The sequence below is a fragment of the Amphiura filiformis genome, chromosome 12, assembly GCF_039555335.1.
Source record: "Amphiura filiformis chromosome 12, Afil_fr2py, whole genome shotgun sequence".
Taxonomy (NCBI): domain Eukaryota; kingdom Metazoa; phylum Echinodermata; class Ophiuroidea; order Amphilepidida; family Amphiuridae; genus Amphiura; species Amphiura filiformis.
The window spans coordinates 22,894,057-22,912,839 of NC_092639.1; the positions used below are offsets into that span (position 1 = coordinate 22,894,057).

Here is an 18,783-nt window from a genome sequence, read left to right on the forward strand (position 1 = left end):
GTCGGTATTTGCGCTAATAGCGCTAATAGCACGCCTTACGCTATTAGCGCATCTCACGCAAATTAGTGCTATTAGCGCTAATAGCGCTAGTAGCACACCTTGCGCGATTGAGAGCATTTTTAGAACTTTTGCAAGTGATATGCTAATGAGTGCTAATAGCGTTAGTGATGAAAATAGCACGACTCGCGCTAATAGCGCTAATAGCACGCATTACGCTAATGGCCGCTATTAACGATATTAGCGCTAATATCACTTACCTTGCCGAGAACAGTTTTAGCACTTTTGGTAATAGCGCGCAATTGGTTCACCACAATTAGCACGAAATAGCAGAGGTTTGCTATTATCACGCTATCGGCGATATTAGCGCTATTAACGTGGAAAAAGCAGCAAATTGCAAATACCGCGCAATTTGCAATTTTGCTAGTGAGCAGCGCTAACGCGCTAAATAACCATCATCGCACCTTTATCCAATAGGGGCTGTGGTGAATCGTGGAAGATCGATAAACAATAACTGTTATCGTGTGTATTGTTTCAATTGAATTACATGTCTTCCTCGATAGCTTAGTGGTTAGCATCAGACGCTGTCAATACGAGATCGCGGGTTCAATTCCTGATAGCAGCATTTATTTATTTTTTATTTTTTTCTTCGATAGGTCTAGGGTAAGATTTTTTTATAATGAAAATAAACTTTTATTATTATTTCAGATGAGCAAAAAGGATAATTTATTTTATTTTTTTATGTTATTAATTAGTTTTAAAATGTTTTTGTAGGTGATCTGACCTTATATAAAAGGCTAATGGTATACGCGATATATAAATATGTTTAATAAGGAAATAAATATAATTATTAGGTCTTGATGATGCTGAAGCTGATGATGATGATGATGATGATGATGATGATGATGATGAAATGATGATGATGATGATCATCATCATCATCATCATCATCATACTAAGCAGGGAGGGATTCGTTCAGTGTGCATATATCTGTAGGGGATGTACGCGTATGTGAGCTTTCATATAGAGTTAAGTGCCCTAAGCACTAAGTATGATATCATACTTATCGAGAGGACGATACACACACCATTTCCCTAACAAGTATGTTTTCATATTTATAGCAGAAAACCTACTTGGCGCATGCCTATATTAAATCATACTTATTTTAAAACAAAATTTTTTTTCATATTAGACTTTAAAAAATCTATTTTTTTTTTCAATTGAGCACAATCTGGCAGTTGATGTTGTTGTTGCAAACTGTGCGCGCAGTAATAAAACAATAATTTGTTTTAAATATTTTGTTTTTCTGATGACTTGCAGTTAATGTAAGATTTCTATTTGTGTGGCTATAGTGTAAATGATGATGATGACGACGACGATGATGATGATGATGATGATGATGATGATCATGATGATGATGATGGTGATGATGATGATGGTGTAGATGATGATGATTATGATGATGGTGTTGTTGTTGTTGTTGTTGTTGTTGATGATGATGATGGTGGTGATGTTGATGTTGTTGATGATGATGATGATGATGATGATGATGATGGTGATGGTGATGTTGTTGTTGTTGTTGTTGTTGATGATGATGATGATGATGATGATGATGATGATGATGATGATGAGTCGTGATGGTGACGATGATGGCAGTGATGAAGGATTTAATTTAGTAATAAATTTTCAACACCCCTCCCGCACCCACCCAGTCAATGTTGTTTTGATACTGAGACAGGAACGGACAATTGGTCGAGTATTGGCTCCAACATTGCTTTGGGGAGGGGGGGATGGGATTGCAAGCAATATGAAACATTAATGTTTGCCACTCATGTTACTTGTAATGTTTAAACAAAGAGCACGTTTCTATGGTATCACTCACAGTAACCTGCTTACTTCTCATGTATGTTTTTGCTTAACACGTGTGCTATGAGCCATCATCTCCAAATACACAGTTCAGTGACCTCGAGGCCTCCATTCAACAAGAAAGGAAACCTGCTGTTATAGAGGATGAGGCCCACGTGCCAAGGCCAAATCGACTTTTACAATGTTTATTGAAGAGATAAAATATGCATAATCTTAGTTTGCGAGAAGATAAGAGGTCAAATGTTTCCATGTTAAAATAGAATTACATGCTAGGCATGTTTGTTCCTCTTTGTCGTTTGTGTATTAATTATCATCATCATCATCATCATCATCATCATCATCATCATCATCATCATCATCATCATCGTCATCATTATCATCATCATCGTCGTCGTCGTCGTCGTCGTCATCATCATCATCATATCATCATCATCATCATCGCCTTCATCATTACCTGACTACTAGCCAGAAACCCATACCAAGGAAATTAAAATATCAATTTTGTTGCAAGCCCTCAGAGAAAATTAATATACAAATATTTAAAATCATGTTTTATTACAACGTATCTAATAGTAATAGTAATTTACACACAACCATGACAACTGCTAAATTAAGCTGAAACAGGGGCTATTTTAACGTGCCTCCTGGCACGTTTGTGCAGTGAGATTAAAAATCCGTGCAGTGAGATTTAAAAATCCGTGCTTAAAATATTTCTATGCCATTCGACAAACTCAATAGAGATGCTTTAAATATAGCATCTACCGTATGGTAATTTTCAGATAAAATGTCAAATATTTAGCCTGACCGAGCTTAACACTTCATTACCCATTTTCTCATGTTTCTAGAAAACTCTTAATTTTCACAGGGCCTCATGCATGATATTATAGACATAGTTTGCTAAGCGCTAGTATCATCATTGAGTAATTTCAAAGCCTACCCAGCAAACACAAAACGTTTTCTACATCATTCGCAAAAGGTTATAAAAGGTTGTCAGAAAACGTTTAAATGTCGGGTTATATAAAGTTTATATTAAGAGTATAAAACGTTTTCATAACCTTAAACACAGGTGTTGGCCCTGATCATTTGTTCGTATATCCGCCATTTTGGATTTTTGCCATTTTGTGCATTTTGAAACCAAAGACCAATTTTTTCTTCATTTTTTAAAGTCCCCAATTAATCTGTATGCAATTACCTATCATGTGAGACATGTTAATGGCTTGGCTTCGATTTAGTTTTCTTCTTCTGACAATTTTCACTTTACGGCCGCCATCTTGGATTTTGAGCTGAATTTTCATAAATTTTCATGTTTTTCCGGATTTTTAAGCCGAAGGCGAATTTTTTCTTCAAATTTTGATGTCGCTAAGTAATCCTTGTACAATTATCGTTGATATAGTACATGCAAATTGGTTGGCTTCGACTTAGTTAACTTTTTTTGAACTTTTTGAACAAGTGATCGAGCGGTCTATGTACATCAACCCCTGTGTAAAAAACATTTTTTGATAATCTACTGCTCAGCAAACAAAAATGTTTTACAGAAAACATTTAAATGTCGGGTTATATAAAGGGTATAAAAACGTTTTAATAACATTCCAAAAACATTCTTGAAAACATGATACAAAACATTCTAAACAGAATATTATTTTGGGGTTGAAAAAATATTTTGCGAACAATGTTTGCCCAAAATATTTTCAATAACGTTTTAAAAACGTTTTCATGACCTTTTTATAACCCGACATTTAAATGTTATTAAAAGGTTTTGCAAAAAACATTTTAAGAACATTTCTGTGTTTGCTGGGTTCAAACATTTTAACATAATGTTATTTAAGTATTGACACAATATTTGGCAAAAATGTATGTAAAAATAGTTTACAATAACATTTTTTTAAAACATTAAAAAATATTGTTGTAGTGTGTTTTCATACAAAACGTTTTAAAACGTTATCATGACCTTTATATAACCCGACATTTTAATGTTATTAAAACGTTTTACCTAAACCAAAAGCCAAAATATAACTTATTTAAAACGTTTTTAAAACGTTTTTGTGTTTGCTGGGTATGTCATACCAAAACACTGTGAAATGGACGTAACATTTTTAAAACGGAAAAGGCTGTGTATTTGTTACATAGTTCTTTACGGTTGAAATGTAGTCACCTAGTCGAAATATCTCTAAAATAAACAAATTAAACAACTGTCAAAACGTTATTAACATATGCAATAAACGCGATTTGGTTTTGGTCAAAACTTTTTTTTAAACGCGTTTATAGCCTCTTAAAATTACATCTAAATGTCGGTTTTAAAAATAATCAAGAAAATCAACAACAACAAAATTGCAACTATTCTCCAATTCCAGGTTCTCGACCAAATCTATTGTTTCCAACCCCAAGTGCCGTACAAACTCGACAAAAGTTAGCATGCTTAAGGGCTGGGGTAAGGCCAAACTAAAAGTACTGGTAACTAGAGAGAGAAAGCGACGAGGAATCCCGAATCACAGCCCCAGGTAATGACCGGGTCACCAAGTGCAAATGTGCATTTATTTTGGAAGGTTCATGTTTGTTTTAAAATTTGGGGCGTTTTTTCCGCAATTTGATATTTTGGTGATATTTCAAAAGGCGACATACACTGTACCAAAGACAAATCTTTTTGCACATACTTTGTTATTGCTAATACAAATCTTTTCTGCATACCTACGTTACAATGCGTTTAGGTGCTTTAGTAATATTATAAATTTTGTGACTGCATTTTGGCGTTTTCGATGCGATTTTAGGCTTACCGGGATTTAACGTTGATATCTGGTCCTCATCCTTTTATAATTTTACTTTGATCGTCGGCTTTTGTAAATAACAGAATGTAGATTGGCTCTGAATAAGTATCGTAGTCCTCTCGGTGGGTTTATTCATGATATAATCAGTTTGAATTCCATGTAACAACCCAAAATTACCCCCTATCTTCCCGCATTGAATATTGCGTCTACGCCTAATACTATACTTCTTTGTATATGTTGACTGTATCAAGGTATAAGCTGGTATGCAAAGAATTGGTTACATGTCAATTACCTTTTTGTTAGTATGACTTATATTAGGGATAGATCCTTTGTGCGCCTTAATATGTGGGAAATTTTAGACATTGTTTTGTATTGTATCTTTTAAAGTAATGATGATAAGTACATAAAAGTATACATTTTCAGAAAGGAAATGATGCAAGGAATCCAACTAGCACAGCAGATTTCTGCATAAATGAGCACTTTTTTAGTTTTGTTCCAAAATTGGTTTTCCATGCCAATTTTTTTCGGTCCGCCATAACAACTTACCCTAAATATCAAATTTGACAAAATGGCATATCTGTGTTCTAAAGACACAAATCTAGAAAGTGTTTTTTTTTCAAATTTTTGAATTTTTCCTTCGTTTTTGAAAATATACCTTAAATTATCTTGGTCAAAATTTTAAAAAAGTCAAATTTTGATCTTTTTTGACCCATATTTTTTAAACGAAGAAAAAATTCAAAAATTTAAGAAAACGCTTTCTAGATGCGTGTCTTTAGAACACAAATATGCAATTGTCATCCAATTTGATATTTTGGGTAAGTTGTTATGGCGGATCGAAAAAACTGGCATGGAAAATCAATTTTGGCGCTTTTCTCAAAACTGCTCATTTTTGAAGAAATCTGCCGTGCTACGAGGGGCGGTCAATAAGTTCGTAGAACAAGGTACTTGAAAGAGTACTAGCCAATTTCTTTCTATCTCTCCCTTGAGCATGGTCAATACATACCTTAATGTACCCGTCGCAATTTTGCTTGAAACCTTCTATGTTAACAAAATGGAAGTCTTCCGATAGCTCCTTGAGCCACTCTTCAGTGAAGGCTCATCAGCATTGATCACCAGCAAACCTGATATTATGAAGGTAGGACTTAAAATTCTAAAATAGGTTTCACTAACTGAAGGCCATGCCTGAACCACAACATGGTTAGTTTAATTAACCGAACCCTCTGTCGTGAATGGCAGCTTGACAAACTAAGAATAGCGTATAGGACACAATCCGAGAACAGCCACATTCCTACCATCACCCTTCTTCACACGATGGCTTGCCTCAATTTTGCTATAAAAATTCTCGCTATTCACAATAAGGGCGCCGCCAGCGGTTTGCGATGTAATCGTGATGTATCATGGGAAAAGGTCGACATCCAAGTCCGCGCAATACGAATATTACCATGCTATTACATAGGAACACGTGACAATATTTTTTTAGTTTGTCAAAATAAAGGTGTTACACGCGAATCGATACTCAATAATACTTAATAATGTGATTTGAAATGTGCACAATTAATTTTTTCTCTATCGATTTGCGTGTAATACCGTTATATTGACAAACTAAAAATATTGTCACGTGTTCCTATGTAATATGTAATAATGATCTGTCATCAAGACTATCCCTGGATCTCAGAAACAGCGATGAAGACCTTGCACTACGGTGACCGAGTGATGATCTTCTTAGGGGTGTGAGATCCAGGTGCTTCCACTAAATTCACTCATAATTCATTCATGTATGCCTTATCACCTTTAGCCACATATAGATTAAACTTGCCTTGGTCCTCATTCTAAGTGTATAGAAGGTGTGGACCTGAATATGTCTACTGGTATCAATTTTGTACATGAAGATTCCGGGACCCCATCTAGAATACACCCTGGGATACCCAAATGTTAATGGATTAATATTGAAAACACATTCATCAGAGTTGTCATATTTTGTGGCTATCTCATCTTTTTTATTTGGCTCTTTATTCATTATCAATGCCACTGTACCAGCGCGTATATCATTAGTGGTGACGTCAGCAAGTCTTTTGGACCTTGGATGATCTTCAAGGACGCTGATTCCATTCTTGAACTCTAAGAACCATTTCGTTGCTGTTGAATACCAAAGACTTCATTACAATTTACAACAACTGTACATTGTTAAAGTTTATTTGAGTTTTCACCACCGTCGGGAGAAATTTCCATGATGACCCTGTATTCACTTCTGGTAGTACCTGTGAATTCATGGAGGTAGGCTTCCTCTGAAGAGTGTCCTGTCCACATACAGTGATGCAAAAATATAATATCTTTGCAGTCATGTTTTGAAGGAACAAGCTTTTCAAATGAGACCAAATTTAATACCGTGCGACAAAGTAACATACCGAGTTCTACGAACTTTGTGACCAGCCCTCGTCGTTGGATTCCTTGTGTCATTTCCTTTCTGAAAATGTATACTTTTATGTACTTATCATCATTACTTTTAAAGATACAATACGAACTAATGTTTAAAATGTCCGACTTTGAGTGATCTTGTGTGCCCCCTTAAAACATACAAACATGAAGAGCCCCATCCACAAAAGTGTAAAGGGTTTTGAGCAAATCATCGATTATGGAATATGGTGAATAAACTAAACAATTTTTAAAGAAAATAGTGAGCGAGAGAGAAAAACAGTCTAATGCCTTGAACCAAGGCTAAAAGTAGGTTACCTGTCGTTTCTTTTCAGGATCTAGATCTTTTGTGCACAAATCCATGTATTCTTCCGCGATGTGACTATGCGTGCATGGTTTGGAAACAAAATAGTGGGGATTATGTTGTCAATAATAAACACCTCAACAGAAGAAAGTTCTTACTGTTTGAGTGGTCATAAAATAAAATAATTTTTAACATAATGAACCAAGGCTAAAAGTAGGTTTAGTACCTGTCGTTTCTTTTCATGATCTAGATCTTTTGTGCACAAATGTTTTCTTCCGCGATGTGACTATGCGTGCATGGCTTGGAAACAAAATAGTGGGGATCATGTTGTCAGTAATAAACACCTCAACAGGAGAAAGTTCTTACTCTTTGAGTGGTCATAAAATAAAATTATTTTTAACACAATGAATTAAACCAAATTATGATAAAATGCAATTGGCCAAGCTCGCCAAAAAAGAAATCGTGTAATATGATAAACTTGGAAATCTCAAAGGCGTTATTATATAAATGACTTTAAGAAAACTCTTTTTATGTTAATCATGAAAACTTAATATGGATGCTTTGAAAAGGCCTTTACAAAAACTCGTGAACTTGAGGCTCTACTCCCTGCCCAGCAATGGGTTTTGACCCTGGACTCCACCAGGGGAGCTAAGGCGGATCCCTGGACCCCACTTGTTTGAGCTCACAACATTGATAACTTGCCAGTAAAAATCGTTCTAATCCCTACAAGTGAGAAAAGCGTTTGACTGCAGTAATTTCACCTCTAAAATCAATATGTTAGACCTTCGGCCAAGTTGCTTTTTTCTTATTCAAATTGTATTCAGACCTATTTTGCACGTTTGTTTGCAGATTAAGTATTGCTATATAATTCAAGAGTGTCAAATGTCCAATCAGGTAACTTAAGTCAAAAATGAGTCACTAAAATGCATGATTTTTAAAAATCTCCAAAACTGGATGGGGAACCTCCCTCCACCCCTCCTCGCAAGCTCGTCACAGCTGGTTGATCATCGAGACTTTATATTCGCCAACGTGCAGTGACTTTTTTCTCCTAAAATAGCCCCTGAGCTGAAATGAAACAAATATAGACTATAAAAAGTCTATAATGAAAATAAATGTTGTTATAGGTCTCGTTATCCAACCAGACAACTTATCCGACCGTAGGACCTTTGCACTTGTACTTTTCAGGTATTGGAGACCTTTGCAATTGTCCTTGAGGCATTAAAATTAAATACAGGATCTTCAAGAAGGAAAATGCGATTTTTCACTCAAGAATTTTGTAGCATTTACGGAATAATTTTGGATGGACGCTATTCGCCGTAGAAGTTGTGACGTAACAGGATTAATTATCAAAGCTATATGTGAAAGTAATTTTTAATGTATTGCCCTGCATTATAAGTACGCTGTCATGTCTGTGTATGTATGCAATCATAGATTGAATACAATATATTATTTCGAAGATACTAATCGTACAGGTGCGAGTGAAACGTACGTGAAATTAGCATAGAATTACGATCTAGTTCTTTATGTCTATTCTTTGATAATCAATTGATAGGCGAGGTCTGCTTGTTCAGTCTCTGTTGACAAGGGGCAGCCTTTAGTGAACGGCTCTTTTCAGGGCCACCAGTAGGCAAAGGGCGCCCTACATGTCTCATTCTTAGGTACTTTGTCCTGAAGAAGTCAGAGCTACTCCTGACGAAAGCTTGACAGTTCTAAACTTGCCCTTCATACCCTCTTTACCGTTATCAATTTCAAAGCGCTGACTGGAAGTTCAAAGCGCAGACAGCAGCTTACCATATTCTTTCAACGCATATATTCAACTGCAAGTCAAGCAACAGGTTTTTTTCAAATACCAAAAATAACGAAATATATTCAAGGATTTGAGATATAATCATGCATTGAATATCGTTAGAAAGTACACCACCATAAACGTGGTCATTTTTCATTATAGCTAGGAATAAATACCAGAAATGATTTCAAGTGACGGTCACTGAATTCATCCAATGCAACTACATGTATGTGCTTGAGGAATGTGAGTAGATTCGGACAATTCAATAGAGGCAGTGTAAATACAAGCTTTATTGTCCGACATTCAACAATAGGATTTTGCCTGGATATTTTAAAAGACAACTCATAGCTTAATTTATTACATCGCTGAGCTTTAGCGATTAGTTTTTAGCCAATGAGATAGAACTGCGGGAAAAGCGAGCTAACTTATTAGTCTAATACTAATCGCTCACGGAGCGTGAAGTATAAATTTAGCTTATTTTGTAACTAACATAACAGCTACTCTCAGCACCCGGCGGGGCATTTATAGACCAGTTCGTTTACTGCCTGTACAAAATAGTGGACGATGTAAAAAAATGTATTTGATTTATCTTTTAGTTTAATGTGTTGAACTTAAAAGACAAAAAACAAAACAAACAAAAAACATCGTCGCTGGTATTAAGAATTTTCTCACTACGTATGCCAAACTTACTTTTCAAAGTGTGAATTGTAAAAAACAACTAGTAGAAAGTCTACTACTACTACTAGACCTCAAAAAGTCAATTCGTCTGAGAGAAATAAAATAGCGAAATGGCGACAAGAATTATTACCATGTCTAAGTAAAATTACAGTTTATCCAGCCAATGTAAACATGGGGTCATCGGGTACAATATTAGAGAGATTGCGATGTTCCATACGCAGCACGTAAAAACGTACGTTTTTACGTACGTTAATACGGTGTTAAATATTGCTAATCTCGGTTCCAAACTGGATTGTGCTCATTCCTCACGAAGGAGGACAAGACGCCTGGAACAAAGACTATAAGCTACTCTAATATCTAGGTCAATAGAGGGCATAGTGATTGAAAAAATAATGGTTAGCGAAGGCTACCGAGTCTCTGCCTAACTCAAACAGCACGCTTTTGATTTTGACTAAAAACCAAGGTTAACATGCTGCTTAAACTTAATTGTATTTTTGTGCTCCCCAAATATTATAGTTGCCCAAAAACATATATTTTGGCAGATCAAGGATCACTACATCCATATATCATGAATTTACTTTCAAAATGTGACTTTTTCGTCCTGAAAATTGGGCGCGTTGCATGAACTTCGACATGAGGTAAAATCAGCATATTTCAACGTAGCACCGGCGTTTTATTCCACTTTGGAATCCAAAATGTGAAATTGCAATGTAATAACTGACCTTGATAGGCTTGAATGAATACTGTCATCTGCTACAAAACCATCACACTCTAGGACCTGGTCACTCCATATGCTACAGGGAGCACAATACTTTAACAATGGAGTGAAAGACTCATTACTGATTAGGCGCGTATTTTAAAAGTACAGCTCCTGCGCGTGTATAGCAGCAAGTCAGTGCAGATGGTATAAATATAAGAAAATGTTTAGGGTTGAGATCAGGTGAAAAATACAACAAATGAGCACGAAACTTCATATTTATGTTCAGAAAGGTGTCTATTTAACATGATTCGAAAGGTGTATGAAAATTCCAAAGGGAAGCTGGTGATTTAATTTTTAACTCAAGATCTACTTGTCCATTTTTTTAACCTTTTTACAGAGGGTATGATAGAGGTAATAACGACAACTCTACCAAATTACAGCTCAGTAGGTCAAGGTTTTCACCTGATCTTATTCATCTGAATATTTTGTGCCATTCTGAGCAGTGCTGCACTTGGCCACTGGCAATTAAGCGCACTGTGGCGATGGACCAATTTTGACTCACACTTACAGAAAAACCAAATAAGTTATGTTGCTGTAATTTGCAGGATAGTTACAAAACATAATTGGCATTAACATCTTCAATTTTTACAGAAAAATTATGAAAAATAAAAGAATGAGCTCAATTTAGAAATGTCTGTGCAAGCAGTGCACAGTTGAGCTCCCTGCATGTCTATGGGAGTGTTCTAATCAAGTTGATGGTTCATTGGTCATCCCTACTATATATTAGTACAACCATGACAACGTAGATTACTTTTACACCCAAAAGAATACAATACAAAATGTCCACATGAAGACGATGAACGCAGTTGCTTTAGTTTTGGTTTGGTATTTAGGATAATCCAATTTCTTCGTCAGTAAACAATATCGATGTAAGCTTATGCAAATGATCGTGCAAAGCAGAGACAAAAATTAAATCACATAAATATTAAGGAAAAGTTCCCTTTAAACATACATACACACATATCTTGAACCTGTTTCTATGTCATAAACTATGTCCTAAATTAATCACAAAGGCAATTACAATTTCAATCGATGTTATGCACACGCAAAGCCATCGGAGATATATAGGATGAATGTGATATTGTTTGTACGATCTTTATCATGTTCATCGGTTCGTTCTTGGTTTTCCGCTCGATTGTTAAACAAAAACAAGTAACCTTGTGGTGTTGCTAATGAAATAACCGGTGTTCATGCCTCAAAATATTTAAACGTTCGCGAACATCGAGACGGTTGAGTTGATCAGCAGTGATACCTGCTACGATGGAATTGTAGAAATCGAGCCGCAAAATAATTATCGAATTAACCAGACATGATGTTGCTTTACCAGACAAGTAAGGTCAAATGCATCCAATACGTTTCAAAGACAGAAATGAAGAACGGCATCAGATATTATTCACGGCAGATATCACTGTTATTGGATGAACACATAGTGATCTACCAGAACCATGCGAGATATTGTGCCTTCCCGATATTGATTACGATGTAAACAATGACATTCTTTCTGTTTCTTGATTTGGAAACAAATAATTAACTTTAGGATATTGAACCCAAGACGCTGACCCAAGATGATGCAACTCTGCAGGGATTAATATACTACTGCAATATGCAATAACAAAATAAATGACTGATCCACAAATGGCTCACGGTGTCTAAACTCAAATAAGTACTACAATAAACACTAGTATAAGATTTCGGACAAGGAATGACAAACCACAGAGCAACACGCAACCATTCATAAATCAACACTAGATTTATTCGTCGGCTCACTGATTTTTGAAAATGCAAGACGCAGGAGAGCCATCGAAGTGCTCCGAGACAACGTTGACTTACTCGGCGAGATTCTGCATAGTGTCCTTACGGTTTCTGTTTTGTTCTCAACAAAACCTGAATATTTGTTAATATTTCAATATACAAGCTGTCGTTTATCAGTGTTACAGTACACAATAACATACTGTCGCAATCAAAAATAGTAAGTCCATATGAACAGATTTAATACTCATTTTACCACATTAACCCTAGAACTACTGAGCCATATTTTGTACCACGAACTACGAAGGAAGGGGGTCATTGCAACCCCCTCCTTAATTTTCAATTATAAACGTCATATATACTGTTATATTTAGTACCAATATATGGTCATTGGGTCTCCTATATCCAGAATATTTTGTGCCATTCTGAGCAGTGCTGCACTTGGCCACTGGCAATTATCAATCAATCAATCAATCACTGACATTTATAGAGCGCCAAAAACCAAAAAAAAAAAAGAATTTGCACTAAGGCGCTATAATCTAGGCACAAAAAGCAATGAATAAACACAGATTATACAATGAAGGTGAATACCCTGCGCACTGTGGCGATGGACCAATTTTGACTCACACTTACAGAAAAACCAAATAAGTTATGTTGCTGTAATTTGCAGGATAGTTACAAAACATAATTGGCATTAACATCTTCAATTTTTACAGAAAAATTATGAAAAATAAAAGAATGAGCTCAATTTAGAAATGTCTGTGCAAGCAGTGCACAGTTGAGCTCCCTGCATGTCTATGGGAGTGTTCTAATCAAGTTGATGGTTCATTGGTCATCCCTACTATATATTAGTACAACCATGACAACGTAGATTACTTTTACACCCAAAAGAATACAATACAAAATGTCCACATGAAGACGATGAACGCAGTTGCTTTAGTTTTGGTTTGGTATTTAGGATAATCCAATTTCTTCGTCAGTAAACAATATCGATCTAAGCTTATGCAAATGATCGTGCAAAGCAGAGACAAAAATTAAATCACATAAATATTAAGGAAAAGTTCCCTTTAAACATACATACACACATATCTTGAACCTGTTTCTATGTCATAAACTATGTCCTACATTAATCACAAAGGCAATTACAATTTCAATCGATGTTATGCACACGCAAAGCCATCGGAGATATATAGGATGAATGTGATATTGTTTGTACGATCTTTATCATGTTCATCGGTTCGTTCTTGGTTTTCCGCTCGATTGTTAAACAAAAACAAGTAACCTTGTGGTGTTGCTAATGAAATAACCGGTGTTCATGCCTCAAAATATTTAAACGTTCGCGAACATTAACCAGGAAATTGTTTATAGTTAGGTGTCTCTGAAAAACTGCAACTAAAATGTCAGTTTATATTTTTTTCTATTTCTACATTTCATCATCGTAACACAAATTCTCTTCAAACTTAAGAAGTTAATAATAAACAAGTGTAGATTCATAAAGTTATTCGTAGTATTACACCATTCGAGTTACTACATGTAAACAATTAGGAAATTTACCTTATTTCGGGAAAACTTTTACAAAGTAATGTAATATAACATGGTTCTTTTAAGGCACAAAATCTTCCAAGGAACTCAGAGGGCGCAAAAGCATGAAAATGACCAACCAAGAAAAACTAATTCTGTGAATCAGGAAAACCCGATAGAGATGTGTTTAAAGCTGGCTTTTAAATTGAGAAAGTGTGGGAATATTTACGAGGGTTGTTTGGAAGAGAGTTCCAAACAGTTGGAGCAGCAGAATTAAATTAGCGTTCCTCGGCTGATTTGAGGTTAACCCAAGTAGTTTTGAGTAATTTTTTCAGAGGGAAGGTTGAAAAGTACAAATCACAGATGACAGGTATGGTGGTAAAGTGCCATCGAAGTAACGAAAAGCCAGAACAGCAAGTTTGAATTGGATGTACAATTCGACGGGCAGCCAGTGAAGCTCGATGAGGATTGGTGTAATATGCTCATATTTTCTTTTCTTCACGACAAGACGGGCTGTACAATTTTGAATTCGTTGGAGACGGTTGAGTTGATCAGCAGTGATACCTGCTACGATGGAATTGTAGAAATCGAGCCGCAAAATAATTATCGAATTAACCAGACATGATGTTGCTTTACCAGACAAGTAAGGTCAAATGCATCCAATACGTTTCAAAGACAGAAATGAAGAACGGCATCAGATATTATTCACGGCAGATATCACTGTTATTGGATGAACACATAGTGATCTACCAGAACCATGCGAGATATTGTGCCTTCCCGATATTGATTACGATGTAAACAATGACATTCTTTCTGTTTCTTGATTTGGAAACAAATAATTAACTTTAGGATATTGAACCCAAGACGCTGACCCAAGATGATGCAACTCTGCAGGGATTAATATACTACTGCAATATGCAATAACAAAATAAATGACTGATCCACAAATGGCTCACGGTGTCTAAACTCAAATAAATACTACAATAAACACTAGTATAAGATTTCGGACAAGGAATGACAAACCACAGAGCAACACGCAACCATTCATAAATCAACACTATATTTATTCGTCGGCTCACTGATTTTTGAAAATGCAAGACGCAGGAGAGCCATCGAAGTGCTCCGAGACAACGTTGACTTACTCGGCGAGATTCTGCACTGTGTCCTTCTGTTTTGTTCTCAACAAAACCTGAATATTTGTTAATATTTCAATATACAAGCTGTCGTTTATCAGTGTTACAGTACACAATAACATACTGTCGCAATCAAAAATAGTAAGTCCATATGAACAGATTTAATACTCATTTTACCACATTAACCCTAGAACTACTGAGCCATATTTTGTACCACGAACTACGAAGGAAGGGGGTCATTGCAACCCCCTCCTTAATTTTCAATTATAAACGTCATATATACTGTTATATTTAGTACCAATATTATGGTCATTGGGTCTCCTATATCCAATGATACCAAAATATGTACAACCTTTCCTCCAATGTTGTTATAACGTCATAAATGCAAATTTGGGACATTTTGACTATGTACAAAAGTATTGACAAAATGAGATTTTCATCAATTGTTCTCCTATATTACAAAGGAAATTACTATTTCAACCTAACTACTAAGTGAGTAGCTCTTTGAATAATTTTACAAGAGCAAAATGAAAATCATTAGTTTTACTGTAGAAACCAGTGGTGGGCCTCACCAGCTCCCTCTATGGTCACCTTTGATAGCCGGTCCTATACCCCCAGATAAGGTGCTGGGGTAAAAAATGTATCAATAAAATGAGCGTAAAGGATGAATCTACGATTAGCTCCAAAAAATTAATATAAAAACGTATCCCGGCCTCCGCACTCCGTGTAATCGCAGGTATTCAGTGTCGTGGGCCAAATTTGAAAATGAAAAACTTCTTTGGCATCTCATTTTGCGAACCTTTTCAGAGGGAAAACACTCCTTTTTCGGGGTAATTTTGCCAATTTTTTACCCTTCAACAATGCCCACTTTTTTGGTTAAAAAGCGAACAATATTTCAAAGATACCCTTTCTGTTTGACAGAAACGCGAAGAACAGTCACGAAACTGAGTAAGGTTTGCGTATTTTTGTTTCCCAAAATAAGAATTTCGAGCAATACTGGGTCATTCTTCGGTAAGGTACCTAATTGCAGTCCCGCCACTTTCAGGAGTCCTAGCTAAAATACGAAACATGATTTCGAATTTTACTTTTTGCAGTTGTTTAGTATTGGCGTTCCTTTTATATCTTAAAACACACCCCATCCCCCAGTAGGCAATGAGGATAAAGTGCCTTGCCCAAGGACACAACACGTTGGCACGAGCGGGGCTCGAACTTGCAACCTATGGATTATGAGTCGGGCGCCTTATCCACTCGGCCACACGTGCTCCCATATATTTGACCCAGAGAGCACAAGCCAATATGCAGTAAATTCATTTAGACAGTTTTTCTCTCATGTTGGCGCAATAAATTCATCAAAACTATAACCATTTCTTCACTCATACGGGTGGGTACCTTTATTAATTAATCATCATCTCCAAACGCTTTTGACACCTAAAATGTTCGCATTATTTATTTTACTTTTTTCAAAATTTCAACAGATGTACGTTTATTTCTATTCACCTCCTTTATTGACCATGTGTATGTTATAGTTTTACCACTAGGGTCGTAAGTTTGTTCATTTCGTAATATACCATCACGTCATATCCGTCATAATCATTTCCGTCATGTGACGGAGATGATACAGCAGAATTTCCATTCAATGACATCATGTTCGTCACTCTACAGATAATGCCCTGCTTTTACCTTTAAACTGGTCAAATGGAAATGTAATGATATGTTGCATAATCTTGGTTATACTCCCTTCGCCTGTAGGGAAAAAACAAATGTTCAATGTGCGACACATTTTTGGTATCAGTTGAACTTCGCTGCAATTGTGACGGAAATGACGACGGTGACGGAGATGACATTAGCTGCAGAAAAAGCCAATATACATCAAGCTGCTAATAAAGATTGAGCCAAACACTTTTTTACTCCACTGGAGACATATCTCTTTCTTAATCTGTAAAAATATTAACAGAAAAATCATTTTGAAATGTCTATTTTCCAAACCACTCAAATATGCACCTTACCGAGGAATGACATGATGGATAATTGAATATGCACATTTATCTTCATAGAAAAAGAACAGTCACCTTTTTTTTACAATTCTTTTGACAAACTACCCCTTACTTGTGTGTTTCCCAAATCGCTTTTCTTCAGCAGAAATCGTCCCATATTTTGCAAAATTTCCGACGAGCATGAGTACCTGCGGATACACGGAGTGCATGGGCCGGAAAACGCATACAAAAACGGGTTTATGCGACTGCTACACCGCAAAAGATTACTCGATTTACAGACAGATCATATTTACGTTTAAGCTATAACTTTTGGACAACTACACAGTCCAGTCATTTTACTCAATCATATCCAGAATTATCCTTCGGTTGATGACGTCAGCGGCTCAGAATGCTTCTTCAAACATCTCTTCAAACCCAATAATTTGATAAAATTCTCTCGAAAATATAAATTCATTGCAGCATACAAAAAAGGGTTAATGGTACTATTACACCACAAAAGATTACTCGTTATTTCCCAGGCTAATTCGGGCACACATATCTCACAAAGTGTACCTAATAAGGAGGTAATGTAGAATGGTAACCAGCATAAGATGAACACGCCTACCAGAACCGCCAAAGTTATTGCCGCTTTACGGTGCCGATTAAATTCTTTATGTTTCTTGTCCACGAATGATTTTTCGGTTTTCCTAGCGGTTTTTACTGACGCACCCTTTGAATCGTTTTTCTGCACGCGCAGAGATATCAGACTTAAATCTGAAGTACCTTTTTTGAGACTATTGTTAGTACCATCGTCGTCAATTTGTTCTTGATTTACGCTGCTATTTGATGCAGAAATAGGTTCTTTACTTGCGGATGTAGCAACCGGTTTGCTCCGAACGAAGCCTTTTGAGCGTTCTCGGATGTTTCGATAAACAATAATATTCAAACATGCTATTGTCACAAGAGGAAATACAAAGAACAGTGCTATTATAAACAATTGGAATTCAAAATTATACGTAACTTCCAATTCACAATTCCAGGAATAGTCATCTCTTCTTCGTATCCGGTAATAGGTATCCAGGCGAAAGTCAACACCCCAAAGAATATAATACAGAATGTCCACATGAAGACGATGAACGCAGTTGCTTTAGTTTTGGTTTGGTATTTAGGATAATCCAATTTCTTCGTTAGTAACCAATATCGATCTAAGCTTATGAAAATGATCGTGCAAACCGGTACATTGGATGAGACAACAATCACATAAATATTAACGAAACGTTCCTGTAAACATACATTAACACACACATCTTGAACCTGTTTATATGTCATAAACTATGCCCTACATTAATCACAAAGTACATTACAATTTCAATAAATGCTATGCACACGCAAAGCCAAGAGATCTATAGGATGAATGTGCTATTGTTTATACGGTCTTTATCATGTTCATCGGTTCGTTCTTGGTTTTCCGCTCGATTATTAAACAAAAACAAGTAACCTTGTGGTGTTGCTAATGAAATAACCGGTGTTCATGCCTCAAAATATTTAAACGTTCGCGAACATTAACCAGGAAATTGTTTATAGTTAGGTGTCTCAGAAAAACTGCAACTAAAATGTCAGTTTATATTTTTTTCTAAGTTAATAATAAACAAGACAGTGTAGATTCATTAAGTTATACATATACGAGCTATTCGTAGTATTACACCATTGGAGTTACTACATGTAAATAATTAGGAAATTTACCTTATTTCGGGAAAACTTTTACAAAGTAATGTAATATAACATGGTTCTTTTAAGGCACAAAATCTTCCAAGGAACTCAGAGGGCGCAAAAGCATGAAAA

General features: G+C 35.9%; 1 protein-coding gene across 1 annotated transcript; it reads right to left on the reverse strand.

The window, feature by feature from the left end:
• Positions 1 to 17,317: 17,317 nt before the first annotated feature.
• On the reverse strand, positions 17,318 to 18,066 carry LOC140166711 (uncharacterized). Its single transcript, XM_072190211.1, is given in 2 exon segments — positions 17,318 to 18,001; positions 18,004 to 18,066. Coding segments are annotated over 2 exon segments (747 nt in total).
• Positions 18,067 to 18,783: the final 717 nt, after the last annotated feature.